Below are 25,292 nucleotides of genomic sequence, written 5' to 3' on the forward strand. Positions count from 1 at the left end.
CACAGAGAAGGAGAGGAAGAAAAAAAAAAGTTCAATCCAGTGAGAAGTTTGTTCCTGTAGGGATATGCACACAGAGGGAGTTCGTTCTTCTGAACTCGGGGGTACGAGAATCCCGTGAGGCAGTACTCACATGTGGCCCAGTCAGACGTGGATCTGTTCCTAACTGTGATTGTTGCACCCCTTTCCTCCCGGTGCGCTCAGTGATGGTGGGAGGGAGGAAGGTAAGTGGTCAAGTGCGGTGGCCAGTGTTTAAGGTGAAAGGGTTCCAACAAGGCCAGCATACCCTCCAAAGGTCAAAGTGGCAAATGGGGGAGGGCAGGGGAGCAGAAAGGGCAATGTTACCACAATAGGCCGTCCAATCTCCACCTGTGGTAGTAGGGCTCCGCTCTGGCTCCAAAAAACGACCCTCAATCCTCACCCCCGATGCCAAATCCTGCTCCGATGGGGGCCACGTGGCCAAGGTCCCATGGGTGACGCTGACAGTGCGGAGGGATGTCCTCTCCAGTGAGCGCGCAAGCTCTGATGAGATGAGATGGGCCTCCCGTGCTGGAATGGGGGAAGAGAAGAAAAAAAAAAGAGAAAAAGAAGAAGGGCCGTCCCCTCAGCCCGGCTGCAGACCCTCACCTCCTTGTTGTCGGGTGGGCCTGTCCTGTATGGCACGGGTTAGTTAGTTAGGAGGGCTCCGGCAATGCCAAGGGAAGGAAGGAAGGAGCCCTCCCAGTGGGAAAGGGTGGGGCGGCTGGAGGAAAACTAAAGTAAAACCCCAGGTGGAGGCGCAACCAGCCTCCAGACTCACTGTGCCACGTGTCTAGGCTCCCGGTGCCGGCCCCACTCTGAGCACTGCGGGGCGGCACCAGATAAAATGATGCAGATTGTATGGGGCGTGGGAGGGTGCCGCTCCAACTCCTGTCGTGGGCAGCGTAATAATGACAGCGCGGCAGGGCCGGGGCAGGGCATCCCAGTGCCGATTCCGTTTCTGGCCCCTTCGGGGGCAGTGCCAAGGCCGTCGAATGCGGGAGACCGCTGTCCGGGGTTGCGCTGCAGGCCGCGATTTTGCAGTGCCAGGGTTCATGGGGCTATAGGCCTGTCCCACCCCCGGGATTCGCCCCTCCGCAGCGGCGCCCTCCGCTCTCTCCTCCGGCGTCAGTGAAAGAGGTCCCACGCCTTCGCATCCCTCCCCCCACCGGTTCCAGCAGTCCCGCCACTCCACAGAGCTGTTCCTTCAGGCGCCCATCTTCCTACGTGGCCAGACCATGCCCCCTCCCATCGAATTCCAAGGATCGTCAATGCATTTGGAGTGTTAATAATCAATGTGCGATAAATTTGGGACATCCTCTCTTTGCCTAATGCTCCGATTTATGACTTTCGCCTCTACCGGGCTGAACTCTGGATCTGTCACGGTTTCGGGCGGGTCTGATCAGGACTCTTACAGATAGTCACCCTGTCAGCCCCATAGAAAGAAGGCAGCAGAAGTCATTCTGTCTCTGGACCCTAGAGCACAAACAAGGATAGTACTTACATACACAAGACAAGCTCTTGTGCCTCCAGCCGGAAACACAGTGGGGATTCCTGGAAAAACAACAATGGCACACTGTCACTGTTAGGCATGAAAGACAACGTATAACACTAGACAAGGATGGGGGCTGGAGTTGCCTCCTGGAAACCAGGAGCCAACCGCAGTACAAAGGAGGTCACTTATTCACTGGTGAAGACTGATAGAACACTTACCAGACACAGATACCGAGAGGAAACAGAAACAGAAGGAACAAACTAAGAGGCAGAGGCAGGAACTGGGAACAGGCTCAGGCTGAAGCAAAGGCAGGAATAGGACTGGAAAACAGAGCGCAAACTTCTGGCTGGAACAAACAGAGACAGGAATGGGAAACAGAGAGCAGGCTCTGGCTGGACTAAACAAGAATAGGGCTGGAATACAGGGAGTAGGAATAAGCAGTAAACAGGACTAGGGAACAGAGAGCAGGTTCAGGCTGAAACAAGGCAGGAACAGGACGGACAAAAAGGGAGCAGGCTCTGGAAGAAACAAACAGATACAAGGCTAAGAGATAGGGAGCAGACTCTGGCTGGAACAATCGGGAGCAGAGCAGAGAAACTGGAAACAGGTTCAAACTGGAACAGAACAGGAACAAAACTAGAACTCCATCCGATAAAGGGTCTGTAATACCCCATGTAGAATCACATGACTGGGTTGCATAGGAGAGGTCTCAGGTGTGTGTAGTTTCAGACACTCACAAGTCCTGGAGGAAAGGGTCAGGTGAAAAGGAGCAATTGGACTTTTCCCATAGAAAACAATGGGAAATAGAATCCAGGCTTTCCTGACTACCAGGCTGTGCATTATGGGATTTGCAGTCCCAAGAAGCAAATGTAATACTGCAAACGTATACCATGGCGAAAAGAGAAACAAATGGGAGTCAGCAAGGGACTCTAGATAAGTGTTCAAGGTGATTCCCAGGCTTCCGACAGTCCCCTTACAGCGCCCTCTAGAAATGGGACGACAGAGTCGTAACAGGATCAAGGTGCCAGAGGGAACATGCACCCTGAGCGCGTGTCTCAGTTACAAGTATTTGTGGAACTCCGTCCTCAACAAAGAATAAGCCTGTTGAAGCTCTTGAAAGGAAGCCATATGGTTACCCTTCTACACATCCCCCAAGAGCGTAATCCTGATAGTGTCCCAGCAACCAAACCCCTCCAGTAATGCCACCTCCCTCAGCCATGTACCACGCCATAAGAGAGTTTGTTGAGTGAGTCTGGACCACTGTGGTCTGCCCTCCACCAATTAAATACCGACGGGTCACCTCTGGGAGTGTGGTTAGAACTGTGTCACCATAGAGCATCACCAGGATTCGGGGAAAACCTAGTGTGTGGAGCTCCAAATTATAAGCTGGATTGGACCACCTGCCGCTAAGCCAGTCATTGAAGTCCCGTACAAGAACAGGTTGGTTATGCTAGTCTACTGTCGTATGGGCGTGTTGGCAGGTCCGAAATGCCAGCTGTGGCTTGGAGTTGTGTCAAAGGAAGGCAATACCAATGGAATCTATCTCCAAAAACGAATTGTGGGAAATTGCATGTGGGAAATTTTGCAGGATATAAAGACATCACAGTAAAATCATTATTTTATACAGCGCTATTCTCCCCTGAACATTGAATGGAAGAGTTTGCCGCTTCCTCACGTCCTCCTTGACCTTACGAGTTGGAGGGGCGATGTTAAGGGACCATGCCAGTTCCAGATTCAATGCAAGTATCTAAAACTGAGGTGGCGTTATGGAATAGTCATTTGCCAATCCACACTGTCTGCTCAGGGAGCGGGTGGGACTAACACGGATATTGCCAGATTGACGGTCAGTCCCGAAGCCTCTGCAAAGAATTGCAGGAGTTTCAGGCAATGGGGCCACTGGCAGCCGGATTTGCTAAACATAGGAGAATGTTGTTGGCATAAAGGGCTATGCAGTCTTCATACTCCCATCCCTGTAGCTGTGCACCGCAGCGTACAAGCCTCACGAGGGGTTCAATAGCTAGCGCAAAAAGGAGGGGGGATAAGAGACAACCTTGGCCGGTCCCTCGCCATATCGGGAACTCATCGGAGACCCTCCCATTGATTTGTTCTCTATCTGTCTGGTTAGAGTAGAGGATTTGGACCAGACCTCGAAAGTGCAGTCCGAAGCCTGGCAGCTCAAGCACTCTTGCCAGGTTCCTCCAGTCTACGGTATCAAATGCTTTCTCAAAATCTATTAATAGCAAAGCTAGTTGGGGCAAAAGACATGACGATGTGCCAGCGCCAGGTGAAGGCAACTCAAGCAATGTCATGTGCTCCTGGCTGGCATAAAGCTGCATTGGTCTGGATGGAGTAGGGACCGGAGGACCCGTTTCAGATGTGAGGCTAGAATGGCTGCTAATATTTTTACCTCCCTGTTGAAAAGGGAAATGGAGCAATAGTCCAAGCAAGACGTTGATGGAGGTAGTGTCTTGGGTATAACTACTGTCATTGCTTGATCTAGGTCGCTTGGGAATGAACCAACTTTTATCGCTTCTCTGTAGAGACTTAGCAAATGGGAAGTAAGAAATTCTCTATATTTGGTGTAAAATTCCATGGGATAAACATTTGGGGCAGATGTTTTACAAGGCGCCATCATTGTGATGGCCTCACCAACCCCCTCCGCAGTGAGGGATTTCTCTAACTCCTGGCGCGCAATGTCAGATAGGTGGGCCAGTGGCACCTCGTCTAGAATAGGTGCAATTAGTTCAGCTACAGGTCGTGGGTAAGCTGCGTAAAGTGACACGTAGTAATCAGCAAAGGCCTGGGCGATGGCTGGTAAAGTATGATGGGCCAGGCCACCACTATCTTTTATATCGGGGTAACCCTACTGGCAAAAGACCGGGTCACTAGCAGCTTCTCGTTTTTATCTCCCCATTCATAGACCTATACCGCCGAAATGCGCCAGATTTGTTTCATAGCCTCTAGAGAAAAGTGTTTCACGGCCTACAGAAAAAGGTGCCAGATCTCCTCCTGAATCGGTGATAACTGTCTGGTTGTGGCGCTGTGCATGGCATTGGGAAGGTGTGTTTGGAGGTAGAGAGCTCTAGCTTCAAGCTGTGCGACCCACTAGTGCCATGCTTCCTCTGTATGCCTAAGAAGATTTATTGTGTGCCCCCTGACAGTAACCTTACATGCTGCCCAACAAACATCCGCTGACTGCACAGATCCGGCATTGAGCTGAACGTATTGCGTGATTTCTTGCCTTACTGCATGGATGTAAGTCTTATCTTGAAGATGCCAGGCGTTGTCGCCACATTGGCCGGCGGGCTGTACCGGAGTCTCCAAAACAAAGTAGTATTGGGGCATTGTTAGAGAATCCATGTGGAGGATCTGCTCATGTGACACAAAGGGAACATCTGGGGCCAGCATAAAGAACATGTCAATGCATGCATGTGTGTGGTGTGCTGCTGAGGTGTGAGTGTATTGTCGCAGTCAGGGGTGCCAAATCCTCCATATATCACAGAGGCCCAGAGTGGTTGCCCATTTGTGGAGAGACCGTGCTCTGTTACGGCGAATGCCTGATGGGGACTGGTGGAGTCTCTGGCAGGCGCAGTGATGGCGCTAAAGTCACCCCCTATAAGGGTAGAGCCTGGTGGCAGGTGTACTACAACTTCAAGCAGTGTGGTTATAAAGGAAGCGGAGCATAAATGCACAAGAGGTTCAGTGAACGTCCCTCCACTCTGCCTACAAGGGCGATGTACTGATCCTGAGGATTGGACCAGGATGGAGTCACAACTAAGGGAAGGCCTGACGTAAAAGGATCACCACACTGGGACTAAGATTCTCTGGTGAACCTAGCATGGTAGACTCTATCATACCTGTGACAATGTAGAAATGGACATCTAGTACCCATTAAATGGGTTTCTTGTAACATCAAGATGAAGGGTAGGAGATGGTGAGAACGCTTGATCTTATTTAAGAGACCATTAACATTCCACGACAGTACACTGTAGAGAGTCATGGCGGAACGTGAAATGCCAGTATGGGCGGGAGTAAAGGTTCACTTAGCCTTATAAGAAAAATCAAGTACCAGCCCCTCATGGAGACAGGTGAATAAATGGGACACACTGTCAGTCAGACGATGTCCGGTCAGTGTGACAACCTATGGATAAAGGGAAACAGGAACAAACGATAAACCAAGGCCACAAAAACTTTTTCCATAGAAATCCCTATCCCCCCAAGTGACCCCACCCCAATCATTCCCCCCAAGAAGCATCTGTCGCCCCTGAATGTATACCCCAACTCAAAACCAACATGTCTTGGAACTGTGTGGAGTGGTGGACCCCTCCAGATAGTAGGATTGATGCAATGCAGTGCTGGCGTCGGCATGGGCAGGGTTGAAGTGCTCTGTCGTGGCCTACGGGATCTGTTTTCCACCTGGTCCCCAGCCTAGGCCAGTCTTAATGTAGTTAATCAATCTTACGTGTGGCTTGCATCCAGAGTGCCTCCTCCAGCATCCAAAGGTGGCTCTGATCTTTGGTGCAGTTTCATTGTTGAAGAACTCGAGCTGGGGGATGAGGACAAATTTCTGGTGTTAAGCTGCCTAGGTCGAGAGTGAGTGCATGTCCTTTTCCTGCGCAGAGTTGACTGTGATCCGCGAGCCGACGTTTGGTGATCTAGTGGGGGGGGAGGAACGAGATGGGTGGAACAGTTGCTTCTCCTCCATGAGCCATTCCCAAGCCAACTCTGGGGTTTTGAAAAAGTGAGATTTGTCTTTGAGTATAACTTTGAGTCGTGCAGGAAACAGGAGCATGTATGAGAGTTTGAGAGACTTAATGTTTAACAGCTTATTATGACCTACAAGCTTGGACCTCACAGGTGCAATCCAGGAAAATCAGAATTTTGGAGTGTGATCTGGCCTCTCTCAAGATGCAGGCTTGAAGAATTTGAAGAAATTGAAGAATCTTGCTATCATAAGCCTTCGGTGGGCAACTGGAGAAGGTTTAGTGGTGAGCGGCTCTGAGGGGCCGTTCTATTGCAAAATAGGGAGAGAGTTTGTCTGCAGGCATCTAGGATTTCAGCCATTCTTCAAGGAATTCAGCAGCATGGCAGCGCTCCACATCCTCTGGGAAGCCTGCAAAGAGCAAATTGTTGCAGCAGGAGCAATTTTCAGTATCCTCAGCGCGGTGGTGGAGTTCATTTGTACGGTTGTGGAGGCAAGCCACTTTGGTCTTGAAATCAGCAACTTTATCTTCCACTGTAGAGCGGCGTCCCTCTGCTCCTGTATTACCGCCAACGGCATTGCTCAAGTCCTGGTGGAGGAGCACCCCATCTTCTCTATTTTTGACTCAACTACGGATTGCGAGGAACGGATAGCTTGGAGGAATTTGTCACGGTCACCTTCAGATATTGCACCTTTGTTGAGTGTCTCCCCTCCTGATGCTCTCGTTGGAATGGTGAATTGGTCACTGTGTGTTTGGGAGGCGGGGTGGCTTTGTGGCCCTATCCTTTCCCATGTTGCTGCACAATCGGATAATCTCTGCACGTAGAATCTCAGCCCGCTTACTGGGGCATTGCAGTAGCACGAGCAGCCGAGCACTAGTCTGACCGCCAACACTGAACAGTAGCAGTGCAGAATTGGGTAAGAGCACAAGGCCCCGATAGGCACAGTAAGTAATAGTCCAGGTAGCCCACCACACCGAAGGTCGTCACCTGATGGGCAGCAGTCCACTGAAGTGGCAGCAAGGGTCCTTAGTGCTAGAAATCTGGTCCCTGGTGTGGTTCAGAGATAGTTAGTTGGGTTAATGGTGACCCACAAAGCTCTTCTGACCTCAGCGGCCCATATAGGAGGCAGACGGTGGGCTCTGGATTTGCTCCAGTATTTTGCAGAGAGGAGAATGGAGCCCTGTGTCCCCAGTCTAGGAAAGGATAAAAAGTGGAGTTCCCAACTATTCCACTCAGTTCGATTCCCACTGCAGGCACCACTTAGCCCTGAAGAACTTAGGAGGTAGAGCAGGCACCCCCCCATGAGGCGCAATAGATCCGATGTCTGTGAGCAATGCTGTGCAGGGTGTAGCAGTAGACGGTGTGTACATTCGGGGGAAACGCTTCCCTCCAACAGTTCCAAGTCCCAGTTTGAGTTCCCAGTGGAGGGGGCCAGGGGTGCGGTGTGTGTTGATGTTCACTGTTTCATTAAATCCTCCTAAGGCACCAGCAGCCCAAAGCAGCAGAGGAAGGGGCGCCCCACAGGAAAACGAGGAAAGTGACGGAAGGCCTCTGCCAGATCAGCCCGCCTGCAGCTCTCAGCCTGTACACAGGGCACACTAGATCCAATAATTATCCCTCTCCCCCTAGGCCCTGTGGGCCTGCCGCTGGTGAACTCATTCCTGCAGAGGGACCGGGTCATGTGGTGGACGCCCCTGCAGGGCGTCACTGCACCACAGAAGGTCCGCAGCATGTCCCACCATCAGTCTGATGTAGGCCATCACCTCCAGTTATTGCGAGGGTTGTGCCAGCAAGACCCTCCGAGCTGGCGTGAGGCTGTGATCTCAGGGCTCAAAGTGTCTGTAAGTTGGCCCTGGGTTGCGGGAAAGAAAATGGAGCGGGGGCGCCAGAGCCAGTCAGAGAGTGTACCGTGCACCTGGCAGCGATAGGACGGGACCAGCACCCCGCACCCATCTCCACACCGTGCTAAGCCTGGAGGGGGCCAGAGCTTGTACCTGTGGATTTGACCAGGCCTCGGTCAGAGAGTTCGGGCTCCCGCCCGCCTCCACCACCGCAGTCTCAACACTTGTTGGCATTCTGGCAGCGCCACACATCGGGCTGTCACATCTCTGTGGCGCCGTGGTCGGCTGCGCTGGTCAGTGTGCTAATCATGGCCCGGGTCCACCATCTTGGGCTTCGTCTGTGATCCAGACGCACGTTGTCACTTGGGAGCCGAGGCAACGATAAGCCTCATTAAAATGCACATTGGCAGTGGAGACATCATTCGGATCTCCTGCCCGTGCAGATGTGACCGCGGCTGATGGTGGCGGATGACAGAGGGGCCCAGAGCTCTTTCAGAGGTCAACCACCAATTTGACGTTCCACTCCAGTCCCCCAACCAGAAGGTTTTTATCATAGGGCATTCATACGTAAGCTGGGGAACATCAGCTCTCTCCCTAAGACATCTGGGGCATCTAGAGTCGTGGCTGGGAAATAATGTATACAATGTCATTGGGGTCAGGTACATCAAGTATACGTAATTCTACTATATAAGTTTAAAGTGGGCATTAGTTGACACCTGTTTAGCTCCCATGTGTATTCTATGCCAGTCTTTTTCTGGAAAAGGTTCTCCCAGTGCGTCTTGTGTATCTTTAATAACCCCTCAGATTTATCAGAGGGAAGCCTGCTATATAAATGAGTAATCAATTTCCTGCAACCAGTCGGAGTTAACAAAATCATCAGAGTCTGGCAGTAGCTGAAATCTCAGTATATTTTAAAAATTGTCCCGCCCCAATTCCATAGGCCTCACATAGTTCTGCTATAGTTAAGAATCTACCATTCGGATAAAGATGCAGTAAGGACTTGTAGCTACCCCGCTGCCATTTATGTGTGGCCATTGATTGAGCTATTTGTGCAGACGGGCGCAAGGTCCAAATACGCATGTCAGGTGTGTATGGAGCTCTGCGTATGATCTGTCTCACCACCTGGATACAGATGAGACAAATTTACTTCATTAAAAATGACATGGTTGGTGGTATCCTCCTACCCCTCATCAAAAGAGCGTTGAGTGAAATGCTCATATGTGTTCCCTTGAGTCATCTCTTCTCCCAGTTCTCATCTCCATCTAGCCAATGCATTGCATGCTGCACATGAGCAGCTATATAATAAAGTTTCAGATCAGGGATCTCCACCCCAGCCTCTTCTCGCTTCAACTACAATTTAACCCTGCTCTTGTCTGCCCATAACAATTCCATCAGCAATTTGTTCAATTCTGGATAGGTCTTGCTAGTATTTTCAAACCTAGCTCCCTACAAAAGAAACAGAGAACATGACAGGAAGACCATTTTCGCCAATACCACCTTCCTCATCAGGGGTAACTGAAGGTATTTAATAGATGTTTGGAGGCCATCCATTACCCTACCAATAGTCAGTTTATAACCTGGTGCCTTGTCATGCGTGACACATATTCCAAGATATATGAAACTATCTGTCACCTAAGGCAAACCCACCTTAGGTAGATGTTGGGCTGGTATTTTCCTAAGCTGCTCCAGTGGGAACAATTTAGACTTCAAGCAAGTAACGTAGAGACCAGAAACCTCCCCAAGTACTCAGCAAACAACAACTTTATTTGTCAATTTGCCATCAAAGTTCGTCCAGCTCACAATAAGTAAAATATTAAGATAAAGCCTGCAATAAAATAGCTGCAGATACAATATAAAAAAAATCCATACTCAAATCCAGACAATAATAATTAAAATGACAAGAAGATGAGCACAATCGAGGTGGGTAGGCTGAAAAACATTGGTTCAAAGCCCCTCCAGGAGAGATCTTTCTATGTCTGAATCTCCACATGTCACACAAAAACATGGAGACTGCAAAGACCAACCATTTTCCAGTGTCTGATAATAAAATCCTCAGTGCCTCTCTGTGTGCCCTAACCTCTGGATTCCGGCAAAGGGGTAAGATCCATTTCCTCATAATACACATGTATGCGGGACAGAAAACGAAAACATGTACAACTGATTCAGTGGGAACAATACAAAGTGGACAACTTACCAGCTCTATTCCTCGGTCTCCCTCCCAACTAGCAGTAAAAAAAGCAAGTTGCAGGGATCCATATCTCAGTTGCAATACAACTTACTCGCAGGAGTGGGCTAACCAAATTCAGTTACGGCTTGCAGCAAGATTCAAGCCAAATATTTTGTCTTTCTGAAGTATATGAGAGCATTGTCCGCATAAATGACACAATATGTGCTAGGACTCAGTTCGATCCCCCAGATTAGAAGCGCCTCTCTGTCTGCATGCCACCGATCACCACAACCACTTTCTCTTCCTGGAGCCTGCAGTTACTGTTACCACTTATCTGGTTATGATGCTCCACCTCTATACTCATTATTGAACATTTGTACTGTAATGGCTCCCTGCTCTGTGCAAATCAGTATCAGCATTAGTTAAGTACTGTCTGAAATTACCCATAAGTACACTCTGGGTTTATATCTTATGTCAATCTATCGGACCCAGGTTCTCAATAGAGTTTCTGTCTTTGAGGTTTTCAAAATATTGTCATTTGATTTTCACAGCAATCTGCAAGCATGCTGGCAGTACCAACGTACATAGTATCTTTAATTTGCACCCTACGGTTGTGCTTTCTCTAATGTTCTCTGCCTTGTTCAAGTTTCAACACCATTGTCTGGGTAGAAAGATATATGGTTGACATTGTATTCCAACGTTCCCAGCTGTTGCGCCACCATTAGTATTCTAATTTTGTCTCTGTAGCAGTGCATACACATCATAATCATTCAGGGCGGTGCTGCTGGTGAGATTTCCTCACAGGGGCTCTGTGTGCCCTTTTTATTTCCAGTACCTCTGTACAATCTAAGGCCCAGATGTAAATAGAGTCTGAATTTCGACTCGCAAATTGTGAGTCAGAGAGACTCGCAATTTGCTAGTCGCAATTCAGAATGTAGGATGGTGTCCCTGACACCATCTGTGACTCGCAAGGGGGTCGCAAAGGCACACCTCATTAACATTAATGAGGTGGGTCGCAATTTGCGATCCGCTTGAGACTCGCTGCACTCACAGGGATGGTGGCCTGCTGGAGACAGCAGACCACCATGTCTGTGACTGCTTTTAAATAAAGCAGTTTTTTTTTTGTTGTAATGCAGCCCGTTTTCCTCAAAGGAAAACGAGATGTATTACAAAACTAAAAAATGAAACGTTTTCGTTTCATTTTTTCAGAGCAGGCAGTGGTCCATGCCTGCTCTGAAAAAATGTTTTCAATGCCATTCACAAAGGGCAAGGGGTCCCATGGGGACCCCTTCCCTTTTGCGAATGGGTTAGCACCCATTTGAAATGGGTGCTAACTGCGATTGTTTTGCGACTGAGTTCGCGGTCACAAAACAATACAACATCGCGCTGTGACTCGCAATTAGGAAGGGGAACACCCCTTCCTAATTGCAACTCGCAGTCCCGTTTTGCAAATCGGTAACCAGGTTACTGAATCGCAAAACGGGGATTGTGCATCGCGATATGCTTTTTGCAAGTCGCAAACAGCAAAATTCGCTGTTTGCAACATGCAAAAAGTTTTGTACATCTGGCCCCAAGTTCTTTAGTAGATCTGGCAATATTTGCTCAAGATACTGTTTGATAGTACTCCCTCAAGGACTCCAAAAATGCACACATTGTTTCTCTGTGATCTGTCTTCCAGGTCCACTAGCTTTTGCTTGTGAGGATTAATTGCTTTACTCATTTTGGTCAGTTGAGTCACGTAGTTCCCAACTGCGTTTTCTAGGCCAGCCACAGAATTTGTAAGGTCTTTGTAGCAACCACTGATCCTTTCCATATCTTTTCGCAGGACTGCAGCCATTTCATTTATTTTCCCCCAAATTGCTTTGGTCCTTCAATGGTTAATTGTTTCAAATTGGTGTTTTTTAGGTGGGCACCTCTCTTGGATCTCATCATACGGGTATCTCGGTTAACCTCACTCTGAGCTTTGTAGCTAAATCCTCCTCAATTGTCTGCCTATTTCTGGTGCTGCATGCATCACCCCCTCTTACATGTTGAGGCACCTGGACTGCTGCTTTGCAAAAAAGGTGGTCATGGGGAAAGATTTGTGCACCTCCTTGGTTGCCCTCCCATATCCTTATGAGTGGCCTTACTATGATTATATCTGTGCACCACTTTCTCAGAGAACAGCACCCTTCCTTTCACAGAACTACAGCAACATACCTTATTCTCTGCTCTCTCTGCATGAACTATCCTGCCTTTATTATAACATTCATCAGCAGCCTTAAAACTCCCAACCTGCTCTCCCTGGGCTCCATATTTCAGCATGGTGCCCATCATTAAAATACTCAAATGTGATTTTGTGTGTGTGTGCGCTTTCCTACAGTCTAATACCCCTACCTCCCCCTGGGGTGCAGTTCAGGGTCTGGGTGAGCCCTTATCCAGGCCGCCCCCTTGGCACCAGCCGCAAAGGAGCAGCACGCTGCAGGGCTCCTTGCCAGGCCATCTGATTAGAGAGAAACAAGATGCCAGCCAGGTAGAGCTGCGTCCTACTCCTCCTCCCACAGCGCAAGGTTCACTGGGTTAGCCGGTGCAGCAGCCAGGCCAATCCCTGTGGGCTCGGACACTCCTCCTCCATCTTTGTTCAGAATGGTTTTGACAATCAAAACAATCCAGGTAGGGCAGCCCAACAAATTAGGGATCTGCTGTACCTTCACAATCAGGTGGTCAGGCTTGAGGGGGCCACTGTGTTGCAGCGTTTTGGAGTTCGTGCTGACAGCATCGCTCAGGCGGCCATCTTGGCTCCTCCATACCTGTTAACATTTTTATACAGCTGTTTCTGACTCCACTACCTAAGTTCCCTAGGATTCTTAATACAGGATGTCACAGCCTGTGGACTGACCCACACTCATTCAATTTCTAACAATTGCAATACCAATGCTCAATATTTATTACACTCCCAGAGCACTTTGTAGGAATTTAATTGTCTCTAGTTCGTGGTAGCAGATGTTAGTCTAGGGCGTGAGATGACCATGTGTGTGGTGCAATTGATTCAATAATGACATCACTCCTTCTATAATGCCCATAAAACATGTTAACCTTTTGAATAGAGTGGCTGCACCCACTGATTCAAGAATTTGCAGTTTAACTTGATTTGTTTTCACTGCGTGCTTGCATTCTCTAATCAGTTGCCAAATTTATGGTTGTTGACACAATAATCAATGTATGTAGCATTTGTATAATGCAGACCTAGCCAACATGCAGCGGAGTGCTATCTTGTTATAGAACACATATTCACCTGAATTGTAAATAATGATTGTTTAAGAAATTATTTACATTTTCAAAGCACATTTTACATTGCCTTAACATCTTTTAGTAAAGTGACACACTTTGTAGTGATCTAAATGTATTACTATATCTTATGTGACAAAATATGTTGAACGCCCTTAGGTGCCTGTATTATGAGGAGGACGACGCATAAAAGGAAAATAAGAAACAGCCACTAAATTTCTTGCTTGAGTTAGTTGGTACATTATCGACAAACCATGCCTGGAGAAGGGAAGACCGACATGGAGAGGATTGGTCTCTTCAGTGAGATGGGTTATACCAGCATTGGAGATACATATGTCACAACCTATAACAGTAAGCACAATCATCTTCTTTGTACAATCTGCCATGTGACATAATTTATTGTAGCCTGTATAGGTTGTTTTTTATAATTGCGAAATATAAGATTATTCAGTGTAGTCTCTTAGCCAGCATAATGATTGCGTCAACTCACATCCATTGCTAAGTGTGAGTTGCCTGAGCGTCATGTTGTGTTAAAGCCTAATTCACTCGTCTTGGCACACCTGTGCTGTGAAGCAGGTCTCAGCTAAAGCGACTCATTTGCTTTAGGAAGAGGAAATCTTCAAAACATTCGGTCGAATATGCAAGTACCGGTTGTGTTTTTTATTATATCTATGAAAGAGTAAATGTGATAAAATTGTTTTGTAAAACATCTTTTGCCAAAATTACTTTTCTATAACATCTTTTATAATAGCATTGTAAATATATATTGGAAAAATACACTTAAGATAGAAGTTATGGTTACAAAACAAAACCTGATTATTGATGCCATCTATAAAGTAATTTGAGATGTCATCAATGATGTAATTTAGCATGTAATGAGTGATATCCTATATGAGGTCATAAGCAGAGCATGATTGAGGTGTGAGTTATGATTAGTTTATCTAACCACAACCAGCAAATTTCAATGATTTTTATGTTTTGGTTTGTAGCCCTATACTATAACTGTGTTTTTCAGTGAATTTCCGAGTTTTTCTTAACGTATGTTAAGGTCTTTTAAGCAAAGCTAACCACAATGTGACTTTAAGGTTTGTTTTTTCAGTGAATTTCAGGGATTTTTTTAAAATCTTATTTCAGGTATTTCACTTCAGGGTGTAGCCTGCAGCCAAAGCCCTACTCTTTACCTGCCGCAGGTAGCCAAGCCCTGGTGTGCATGGTCTTTGGTCATGCACATCGGGCACTGACCACAAGGGCTGGGTGCAGGGACTGACTTTTGGCAAGATGCTGAGTCCAACCCATCCCAGCCAGTCCCTGAAGCACACTGCCTTTGGTCATGAGCAGTGGGGTTGGCTAACAGGGCCCATCCAGCTGGGCACGCGCCAACCTCTGCTGTGCATGACCTTTGGCTGTTCTACCAGTTGTGTCCATCCCACTGCAGGCAGCTAACCTCTGCAATGCACAGCCTTCAGCAACCTTCAGGAAGGATTGGGTGCTACGTCAGTCTTCTAATTGGGTTGACTCACAACCCAACATGATTGATAAAATGTATTTTTTGGTGTGTTTTTCAGTTTTTTATGAAACCTGTTATTTTATCGTTTTATATTTTCATTTTAGTTTTTTCTTTTGTTTATTTCCGTCCTTCTAGGAATGCATTTTTAAGCATTTTATTTTTTATTTTTAACTGTTATGTTTCAGAGAATTGGTTAAAAATGTTTTAATGCAACATATTTGCAAACCTTTTAATATTTTTAACTTTTTAAAAAGCTCTAATGGTACCTTTTCAAGTGCCTATTCATCAGTGAAGAGACAACTCTTCTGATATATTTGCAAGAGTATATTATTTTCTTGCTTTCTCTGCAATAATTTGAAAAAAATGGTCTGACATTGATCTTAATACTCCTCATGTACCTGAAGACCTTCTGGAGGAGCTTGTTCTTAGCCCTCCTGACCCTGATGCTCAATCTCAGGTTAAGAATAGTCAATTGGGTATGAAGCACATAGTTGGTTGATGAGGCCAGTTCTTCCAAATGAGTAAAGGCCTGGGTGTCCTCTCTGCAACAATTGGTTGCATTATTTGCATGACACCTTACATTCATTAGGGTTCTTCTCTCCCCTTGGGTGGGTAAAGAATGCCCATGCAAGTAACTCTCTGATAGGGTTTTATATGGCTTAGAGTTTGATGGGATTTCTACATCTTCTTCTTCCTATGCAGATGAAGGATGATGTGTGTTGCAGCTTGCTTTCTAGGCCCTCAGGATGCTGACTTTTTGGACTTCTTTTTTGTTGAAAAGCGGATGTATGTGGTGGAAATGTTTTCCTCTGCTGAGATTGAAACTCAAATTGGTGTCTTCCAATCTGTAGTGTCTTTTTTTCTAGAAGCTATGGACTTGTTTTTTTAAAGTGAGGAGAGAGTAACCAGTCAGACCTCTTCTTTTCTCTTTTTTCAGGTTTAGGGTATGCAGAGAACTCGCCAGACCCACCAACAACAGAAGGCGGGACTTCCATTCTGAGTATTGTGGCTCAAGTTCTAGCTAGCTTAGTAAACTATAACTGGTGAATTTCAGTATTTTTTTAGTTTAAAATATTACATTTTGTGAGGACTGTGCTGTAATATATGGAATTTCTGTGCAACATTACAGTGCAATACACTCACAAAGCTGTCTTGAATCCAGTTAGGCTCCTTTGTGAAACCTCTGGCTCCACGCTAGGTAGCTGTGGCTTGGAGCTGTAGGGCTTAAACAGAGGAACTAGTATAAAGCATTTAGAAGTACCAAACAACGAAATAAGAAAGTCACAATACACTAAAGAAATCCAACACCAATTTATAAAAATAGAATATATTTTTATGAATGTTTAAACACCAAGATCCACCAGAGGATTTCGGAGATATAGATTTGAAAGAAAACACACATCTCCGCTTTATAGTCCAAAGTGCAAACAATATTTGTTAATCTTAAAATCTACAAACTTTTGAAAAGTTTGAAAGAGTTGTGTTCAGCTACTCTGGCCAAATTGGGTGGCCAATTCTGACAGGGACAAGGTCAGAGGGCGCCGAGAAGGAGTATTTTTTACAGTTGTCTGGTCAGCAAAGCAGTCTCAAGTCCAGTTCCACACTTTACATCAAGGTAGGCATAGACTTCAATGGAGTAGTCCTGATGCTTGGGATGCAGGATATTAAGGATGCTGAAAGATGCTTTAGGTGCTGCGCGTTCTACAGGGCTTTCCAGGGGTTGTTCCTAAGCCCACAGATAAGATGAGGCAACTTTGGCCACAGAGGTCAGAGTCCCTTAAAGTCTTCTTTGAGCCAGTAGAATTCCAGCTGTGGCTGGGTTACCAATCGCCGGACAAAGCGGGACCAGGGATATCTTTTGGTGAGGGTTAGTGTCTATCTTTATTGACCAATCCACACTCTGTCTCTCCTGAGTCTGACAGACATGGGTACAACATTTGAGTCTGGTGTGGAGGTTTTCTTGGCTGCACCTCAGCGCTCAGCTGCATTTTCTTGTGGATGGCTACTAATTCAACTAGGACGGGTGACTTCAGCTTTTATGGCCGTAGTGCTGAAATAAGGGGTCAGCCTACTGACCCTTGGAGTCACAACTTAATTCTGGGGTTTAGGGGCAACTTTTCCTCGAGACAGACTCTGCAAGCACTGTCCTCTCTTTGCTAGCCCAAAGAGCAGCAGGTAGAGTCCAGCGCTTGGTGCAGCCTCTCTTGCCAGATCCGGAGGTAAGCAGGGCAGTCGTTTTTCAGCTTCTCTCCAGTCCAGATGTCACCTGAGGTTCAGCATGCCAGAGGTGCCATATTTATACCCTGAAAGTGCCCGGGAGGGGTGACATGGGGGGTAGACAATAGGCTACCAGGATCCCTCCTGTCCTATGATGATGTCTGGCTATTTGGGGCACCCAGCAATGTCAGAGTGCAGTATTCTGCCCACTCTTAAGATGTCCAAACCCTTCCTTGAATGTTCGGAGCTTGGTATCTCACACTAGAGCGCTGGCTACCTGTGTGCTCCATGCTCACGGAAAAAAACAATTTGGCAACTGGCTTCCCCTCTCTGTTCCCGTCACCAGTCCATCTACCTGAACAAAGGGGCATCCCTATACAAGTGTGATCACCATTTGCTCACTAAAGGCGGCTTCCCCCTTGAAACTCGCCTTTTGGGCAAACACCCTGTTTGACTTCCTGCAGAGGGGAGGTAACATCTCCCTCTGTGGCAGGCCTCTATTGTTCCTGAGCCTTGGAGTCGTTTACACGACTCCCCAGGAGGGCAGAAGGCTTTCTGGTGGGCAGCAACTGTGAAAGGCCATCAGATAAACTGAGCAACGGAGTGGTAATTTTCTAAAAGTTGCCTTACCTTAAACGTGACATTAAATTCGACTTGGGCATCAAGTTGGGTTTAATGCCATGATTAATTTCATATCTTGAAGTACCCATTTTAGTAGTCCTGTTCAGAAGTTAACCGGACTGAGAGGTCAACCGCTAACTTTGTAGTTAGCCAATGGGGCTGCTAACAAGCACAGCAAAAAATTGTACGTTTTTGTGTTAGGACATATTAAAGTATATATCCTATTTACTAATATGCAGCATCCTGTCTTAGGGCTCGGTAGGCCTTCCTTGGCAAGACTAACATATAACGTTAAGGAAAGTGGGGGATTTGCCATTGGTTTTAATGACAAAGTCTAAATAGCAGTTTTAAAACTGCTCTTCCAGGCTGGGAAACATTTTGTACTCTGTCACACGCAGGATTGCACAATCAGAGCTGCAGCTGTGGGTGGCATACTAGCGACTTATAAATAAGTCAGCTTGTGTCAATAGAGAGTACCACTTCAAGATACATTTGTTGATGGTTAAGAACACTAGCACTGAGGTCTGGTTGGCAGGCCTCAGTGCACTCCCAGAGTGAAAAAAAACAGCAGTGTCAGTTTAAAGCTTTTGGGTGATCATACAAAATGAAGCATTTCCTTACACATTTTAATTAGCATTTTCACCTAACTATAACATCCCTTTAATCTTGGTTTTTCAGTGTGTGCGTGTGTGTATATACATATGTATGTACACACACATATATATATATATATATATATATATATATATATATATATATATATATATATATATATATATATATGTATACATAGAAATGTGGATTTGTATGTGCATTTTAAAAGTGTGCCTTTTTTGTTCTACATATATTTTTGGTGTTGGCAAGTTATAAATAAATATATTTAGGGCAAATGTTTTGTTTGTCCCATAGCTTTCAATTAAAAAATTGGTCTAAGATGTTATGAACACACAAAATAATTGTAAAAGATGGTTTCGAGAGCAATATTATCCCATGCTACTTATTTGAAAGGCTTATTACCAACGTAAAGAACACACACTAAGAGCACACATCTGACACTCCTCCTTGCTCAAAAGTCTGCTGACTAACCTGGAAACAAACTGGGTGTGGTCACAAACAGCATTTGTGCAAAATCTTGTTACATGGGTGACTGTAGAGCTGGGGTTGATTATAAAGGCTAGCAATCTGATATAAGGTAGCGATGAAATGATAAAGTGGAGTACAATAACAGAAAGCTGACACATCCAATAGGCTAGCAATCTTCCTGAATGTGAGTTGTTGCATAATAACATATGCAACGCCTCTTCTTTTCATTTGGTGTCTAATTGAGCAGAGTTGTGGTACAGGACTGCTATAGGAAATCAAGATCTGGAAGGCCAAAGTTAATAACCAGTAACATTATAAGACAATGCTAATTGCTCAAACATTTAGTATTGGATTAGTTTGAAGTTTGGAAATCAGTAATTGGGGTATTCCTATGAGATATAATAAATGTGGTGTGATGGAAAAGGTTACAATCTCAGCAAATCAGATCACATTTCAAATAAATGTTGTATTGCCTTAGTGGCTAAGCACTATCCTACTGCATGAATAATTAGTCTGCCCACTCTATGCTAATGCCATCCGAAAATGGTGGGACAAAATAGCTACATTAATTATTGTGAATGAATAGTGTTCAGTGGGCTAGCGGAAAGACCTTGAAAAAGTTAGTTTCATGACTGAGTTGTGGAAGATTAAAGGAGAACAGCATAAACACCAACACTGGTAATAAACAAATACATATCAGCTTAACTGTGAGCTGCAGTGATGGACATGGTTGTTAAGGAAAGGTGAGACAGTTGTGAAAAATATTGCTTCTAGGTCCTAATTACGGGCCAGGTAACACGTCAAGAAAGCACAATTATGTATATCATAGGAAACTCATTTTTAAGAAATCTTCACAGTATCAGTGTGTTCATGTAGAATCGAGTGAAACATTTCACGTTCTTAATATTGCACGAAAACACAAATATAGGAAGCATCTTCAGTAACCATATCGAAAGCCTACAGTGGGCCTAGAGACCATCCATTGCTTACCTTTGGTTCGTTTTATTGTCTCCCTCATTTTCGTCATTCTTATTCTCTGGCTTGCTTTCCTGTTCTTGTGTTGAACAACCTTGTCAAAGAGCATTGTCAAAGACTATAGGTCAGCAAGGAAAGGGATGTTGGCTTTACCATTGCTTGTTTTATTGAACTTTGCGGATTGGGTGCCATGTCGGGTCAAAACTTGCAAAACATCTTCTACTGCCAAGTGGCAGCTTTTGGTAGTGCATTCAATATCAAACGGGATGCTAGCACACCTATTTAATTTTAGGTATAGTGTAAATTATAAATTTTATTTACATAGCGCTTACTACCCCTGACGAGACGTTGAAGCGCTTTGCGGAAAGTAGTACACTATTCCGGAACCTAAGATTACAGTTTAGATTAGAGCACACCATGGATATGGTTATTTAATCAACTGTATTTACACGACTATCTTTAACGCAGATCAGGCCTCCGGGGCATAGAAGCTATACAGAAAATGGCTTCGAAAAAATGTTGCTACAGAACTTGCAGTGGATTAGTACACAAACCAAGAGAAACAGTGGCTTATAAATACCGAGTTTGCTTTCATTTCGCACATATGTTCCACTCTACAGTGTATAATCAATAATAAAAGTATTCCATTAACTTAACTTCAAAATCACTTTTACTGTTAAAATATTTTAGGGCCATTTAACGAAGCTGCAAGCAAAAACCGGCAGATGCTGCCTGGGGGCGCGAAAATGAAATCCGCACTTCAGGCAGGCTACTTCGACCCGGTGTTCAAGAGGGTGTTTGATAGTGAGGCCTACTCCGACCCCGTCAAACAAAGGCGCCAATTTCGAATACTGGAATCCAAGAAAAACGTGGGCAAAGCCTTCCGTCCTAATGATGGAGAAAAGATGCGGTATGTATTTCATGGACAAATGTTCATTAATATTTTGTAACAGAAAAATTACCAAGGGCCAGATGTATCAAAGCTTTTTGCATTCGCAAACGGTCGAATGCCCGTTTGCGAATGCAAAAAGCCAATTCAGAATGTATCAAAGGCATTCTGAATGCAATTTTAAGGAATCACTAAAATAGCGATTCCTTAAAATCGCGACCCTGTTTAGAGAGTCGCAAATTGCGACTCTAAATAAGAAATCGCAAATAAGGAATCCTTATTTGCGATTTCTAAAGCACAAGTATGAAGCAATTCTTTAATGCGAATTGGGCATTAAGGAATCGCTATTACCACCAAGTTGAACTTGGTGGTAACCATGTGCAAATTTTAAAAATGCATTTAAAGCACACATGCCCTTTTGGCATGTGTGCACCTTACATGTGAATAAAAAATGTTTTGGGGTGCAGCAGAGAGGGCCTTAGGCCCCCAGCACCGTGGACTTTGTATTTCCCAAAATTGTGAATTCCAGTTAGGAATTCGCAATTTGGGACATGCAAAATATTCGAAAATATGGGCCGGCAGGCCCATAGATGCGAATGGGGGCTGTATCGCAATTTGTGATTCGGTAACAGCATTTGCGATTTTTAAGAAATCGCTATTACTGAATCGCAAATATGATACATTGCATTTTGCGAATCAGAAATAGCGGTTTCTTAAAAATCGCTATTTCCGAATCGCAAAATGCCTATTTCATACATCTGGCTCCAAATGTCTTTTGCCGCAGAGTTGAACTTTCCAACTGAATGTTCAAGCACCCATGATAATAACTTGATAACTGCGATTTATCTGAACAAAATACTGTCACCTGGGACAGTCTTAGGATCTAAAAGTGTCCTCTCTGCATTTACGTTTGTTCCCTGCTGCGCTTTCTTCAGTCTTGTTCAAAAGATCCCGGCTCTCTCAGGATCTGATGCATCTTCCACAGCATAATAAGGAAATAGGAAGCCCGCAGCCATGTACTGCCCTGAAGCTTCAGTGCAAGGATTTTCTGAGCCCTAACCAAATATATTTTGCTATTTGGGTGACCCCCCTAACCCTCCTTGCAGCAAAAACAATTTTTGAGGCCGTCTGACGTATTTTCGCGGCCTCAAAGACGGCTGCCTACAGTTATCCTAAACTTAGACCGTCTTTGCTGCAATACACATGCTCTACGTCTTTAATGCCCGTTCAGCCTTCACTAGTCAGTTCCCTTTCTTCAACTGAAGGGGGCAGACAAGACCTTACTTTTTCTCTTAAGACAACAAACAAGCGCAAATGACACAACCATGCTTTTTATCCTACTTGAAGTGGGCTATCGGCTCACAAACATCTACCTTGAGGAACCTGAGCCCTCTTATGTGCTATTGTACTTCCTGCAGGTTTGGCGTGTGGCCCACGCAGGTGCCCCCTTTGCTGCCTAGAGCCACCATATACCTTCCTGCAGCGTCTATAGGCGCGCCAGAGGCTCTTCAAGAGTCCCCAACCTTATATTTTTCTTGAAAGAGCTGCAGTAATTTCCTTGCTCTCCCCCCTCTTCATATCGGGTGGCCTGGGCTCCAGTGCTCAGGTTTCATACGTGATGTGTGTCGCAGCCTTGAAGGATGCCATGTACCACAAGTAGTTTTCTTTTTGTTTGTCTTCACTGGAAAGGAGTAATTCAGCGGATGCCTACATATGGTGTTCGCCATTCCTACATTCGGGAGGAGGCCTCCTACATAATGTGTGTAGTGAATGCAGTTTCACAGGATAAATACAGCGATGCAGGCATCCGGCCTGGTACCATGCACAGGTTCAGTCAGTGAAGAAATGGGACATGTCAGGCTGTGTTGGTTTGTCTGCTAGTGCACAGTGGGCCAAGCTTGCCTCTCCTTGTGGGTACTTGTAGGCCCATGCGGTGCGGGGCTCCCTTCCCCCCATGCTCCAGGGGCCCCTCAACATAGTACCCTGGCCTGAGAGCTCCTTACTGAATCCGGAGGCCCCCGCTCCATGTGCTTTGCAGGAGGGAGCCCTCAATTTTCGTCATGCCACTGGGTACTGTGACATACTATATTGCACCAAGAGGTGGACCCCTCCTCGCTCTCTAGAGGTATTTTGACATCTCAAGTGTCCCCTGCTCTGGCCATTCTGGAGTTGACTTTTGGTGTAAGTGTTTTCCTGTCGAGCCCCAGGTTGTCTGTGAAACATGCAGTTGAGTGGTAGTGTGATAGCAGAAGCCCATGTTACAAGTTCTGGGACTGCAATTGCCGAGTTAGGGTTTGTGGGATTTTGCGGCACAATGCAGGGCAGAAGAAGCAGATGCTTTCTGTGCTCAGGAAATCCTTGCCTATATAAAGCACTGACTGGCACTGTCTTTCAAAGCTGCCAATTTTTCAGTTTGCGTATGTGGCACATTGTCATCTTTTCAATGATGTTTGACATTTCGCTGCCACGTGTGACACTTTAAGTGGCACTTTATTGTGAGTAGAAGGAGCTATGGTCATGTTACCAGGCAGATTTCACACATTAGCCCCATTGTTAGGTAATAATCAGAAAGGCATCTTAAAACCACTGCAGAGCACATGATCGAGATGCTCATAAAAAGTCTCGACTGCTTTGCGTTTGTTAACATGGTTCTCCTGGATACATTTGTGGTGTCATAATAATTGTACCCCCTTTATTGTCCAGTGCAGCAGCATAATCTCACAACAATGGAGGACTTGCTTCCCTCATACCTGCCAAGCGGCCCCATAAGCAGAACTAAACCTCACGCCCAGTGCTTAATTTGTAAATAAAAACGTGCCGGTGAACAAAGCCCTCCTCTTTAATACTCGGCTGCTGCAATTAAATGTGGGAACACGGCGTACTGAGGCAGCGGAATCCGAAAGCCATATCGGGCCACTTCAATCCATTTACAGCCTCTTCCTGCCCCTTCAGCTCACTCTAGCAGCTTTTTGCTTTCTCCCATTGTGACGCTTTCGCTTTTCTCTTCCTCCGTCTTTCCCATATGTCTTCTGCTCGCAGTAAATGCTTGAGGCAGGAAAATAAGCGCCGGCCCTCAAAAATAAGTGCCGGTGCCCCGCACCGGGAACAACAAGCACAAATTAACCACTGCTCACACCACGTAAATTAGGATTTGTTGACAACTTTACAGCTCGCGTGCAAATTGAAAAGGAGGATGATGCATTTATTTAAAGCGGTTTCCATCTTCCACCACAGTCACTTGTTATTACACACGAGCTGACTGTCCGGAGTGAGGCTGGAGGCCTGGAGTAGTCCATACTTAGTATTGCCTGCAATTTGATGTCCCCCCCTCCCCCCACTGAGCCCTTGGGGTCGCTAGCGGACCAATGTGTCCTTTAAAGTAACCTGTTGCCTACCAGTGCTGCGTCGCGTTGTGTACAAAAACAGGACTCCCAGAGGCGAGCAAGCTCAGGAATATGTCTACATCAGCTGACTGGGGACTGGAGGGGACACACCACAATAGTGCATCGCTGCTGTGTAGGTACTGTGGCAGGAAAGTGTCTCCCGGTTGTCAGTGCGCCATGACCAATAGTATAAGGGGTCGGGTCAAAGCAAGTACTAAAATCAGAGAGGCCTTAACGTGAAGCTTACGCCTGGTCGCCTGTCTTCTAGTTCACATTCACCTCGGGGACGTCACACATTGTGTTTATTACATTACACTTTAGAGAACCGTACAGAGCTCACACTAGGCTAAATTCAGCTGATTTGCTTGACCGGACGCCAATAGAGCGGCGATGCAGGAACATTTGTCAAATGTGTTACTATAACCCGAAATGCGTGCCTCTTGTTGCTGGTCCTAAAAACGTGGTCATGAGCGCCGACTCGGAGTCCTGCTGATTTGCCCTTCCTGCATTTTAATGGTGCTACTAATTAGCCTTTGTTGCTAATTCTTTGATTCCAAGGCTCCCATGGTCGGTTGTCTCCGCACATGCTTCTCACCAAGTGACTGTTCCAGGGACACGTTCTTTATACTGATGTCCTCATCTTGGTGACTGTTCTGATACCTTCCTGGTTAGGGATCATGTACTCATATCTCACTGCAGATGCTGACCATGCTCATTAACTCATTTCTCCCTCTGCAGGTGACTTTCTGGTTACCAGACCTTCAGCAGACTATTGTGGAAGCAAAAATGTAATTCTGTATGCTTAATATAGTCTGCAGATGGTCATCTGTTTTTCTCGGATATGGTTTGCTGTTGCTGCTGTTGTGGAATGGTCATCATGCCAGGGACATAATGTAACATACTGCAGTCCATGTACTTCACTTGGAGTACCTTCGGGACCATATCTGTCTCCTCTATGATTGAGTGACCTGTATTGCTGGCAGTTCCAGAGAGGGTTGTGGGAATTTCAGGAGCCTTTCGTCAGAAAGTGCATTTGGCCCCTCCTTTACATTTTTTTTAAACATCTATACTATTTATTGAATTTTAGTAGAATGCAAAACGGAAGGAGAAAAAAGAAGGAAAGGAGCA

The 25,292-nt window shown here is 45.8% G+C and overlaps 1 protein-coding gene across 1 annotated transcript in view; it reads left to right on the forward strand.

The window, feature by feature from the left end:
* CFAP96 (cilia and flagella associated protein 96) overlaps positions 1–25,292 on the forward strand; it is a 195,437-nt gene that overhangs the window by 59,691 nt on the left and 110,454 nt on the right. Inside the window, exons 2-3 of the mRNA XM_069199730.1 lie at positions 13,649–13,840; positions 20,583–20,802. Coding sequence (XP_069055831.1) covers positions 13,744–13,840; positions 20,583–20,802 — 317 coding nt within the window. The 5' untranslated portion in view covers positions 13,649–13,743. The remainder of the gene's footprint in view (positions 1–13,648; positions 13,841–20,582; positions 20,803–25,292) is intronic.

The sequence above is a fragment of the Pleurodeles waltl genome, chromosome 1_2 (genome assembly GCF_031143425.1).
Source record: "Pleurodeles waltl isolate 20211129_DDA chromosome 1_2, aPleWal1.hap1.20221129, whole genome shotgun sequence".
NCBI classification, from domain to species: Eukaryota; Metazoa; Chordata; class Amphibia; order Caudata; family Salamandridae; genus Pleurodeles; species Pleurodeles waltl.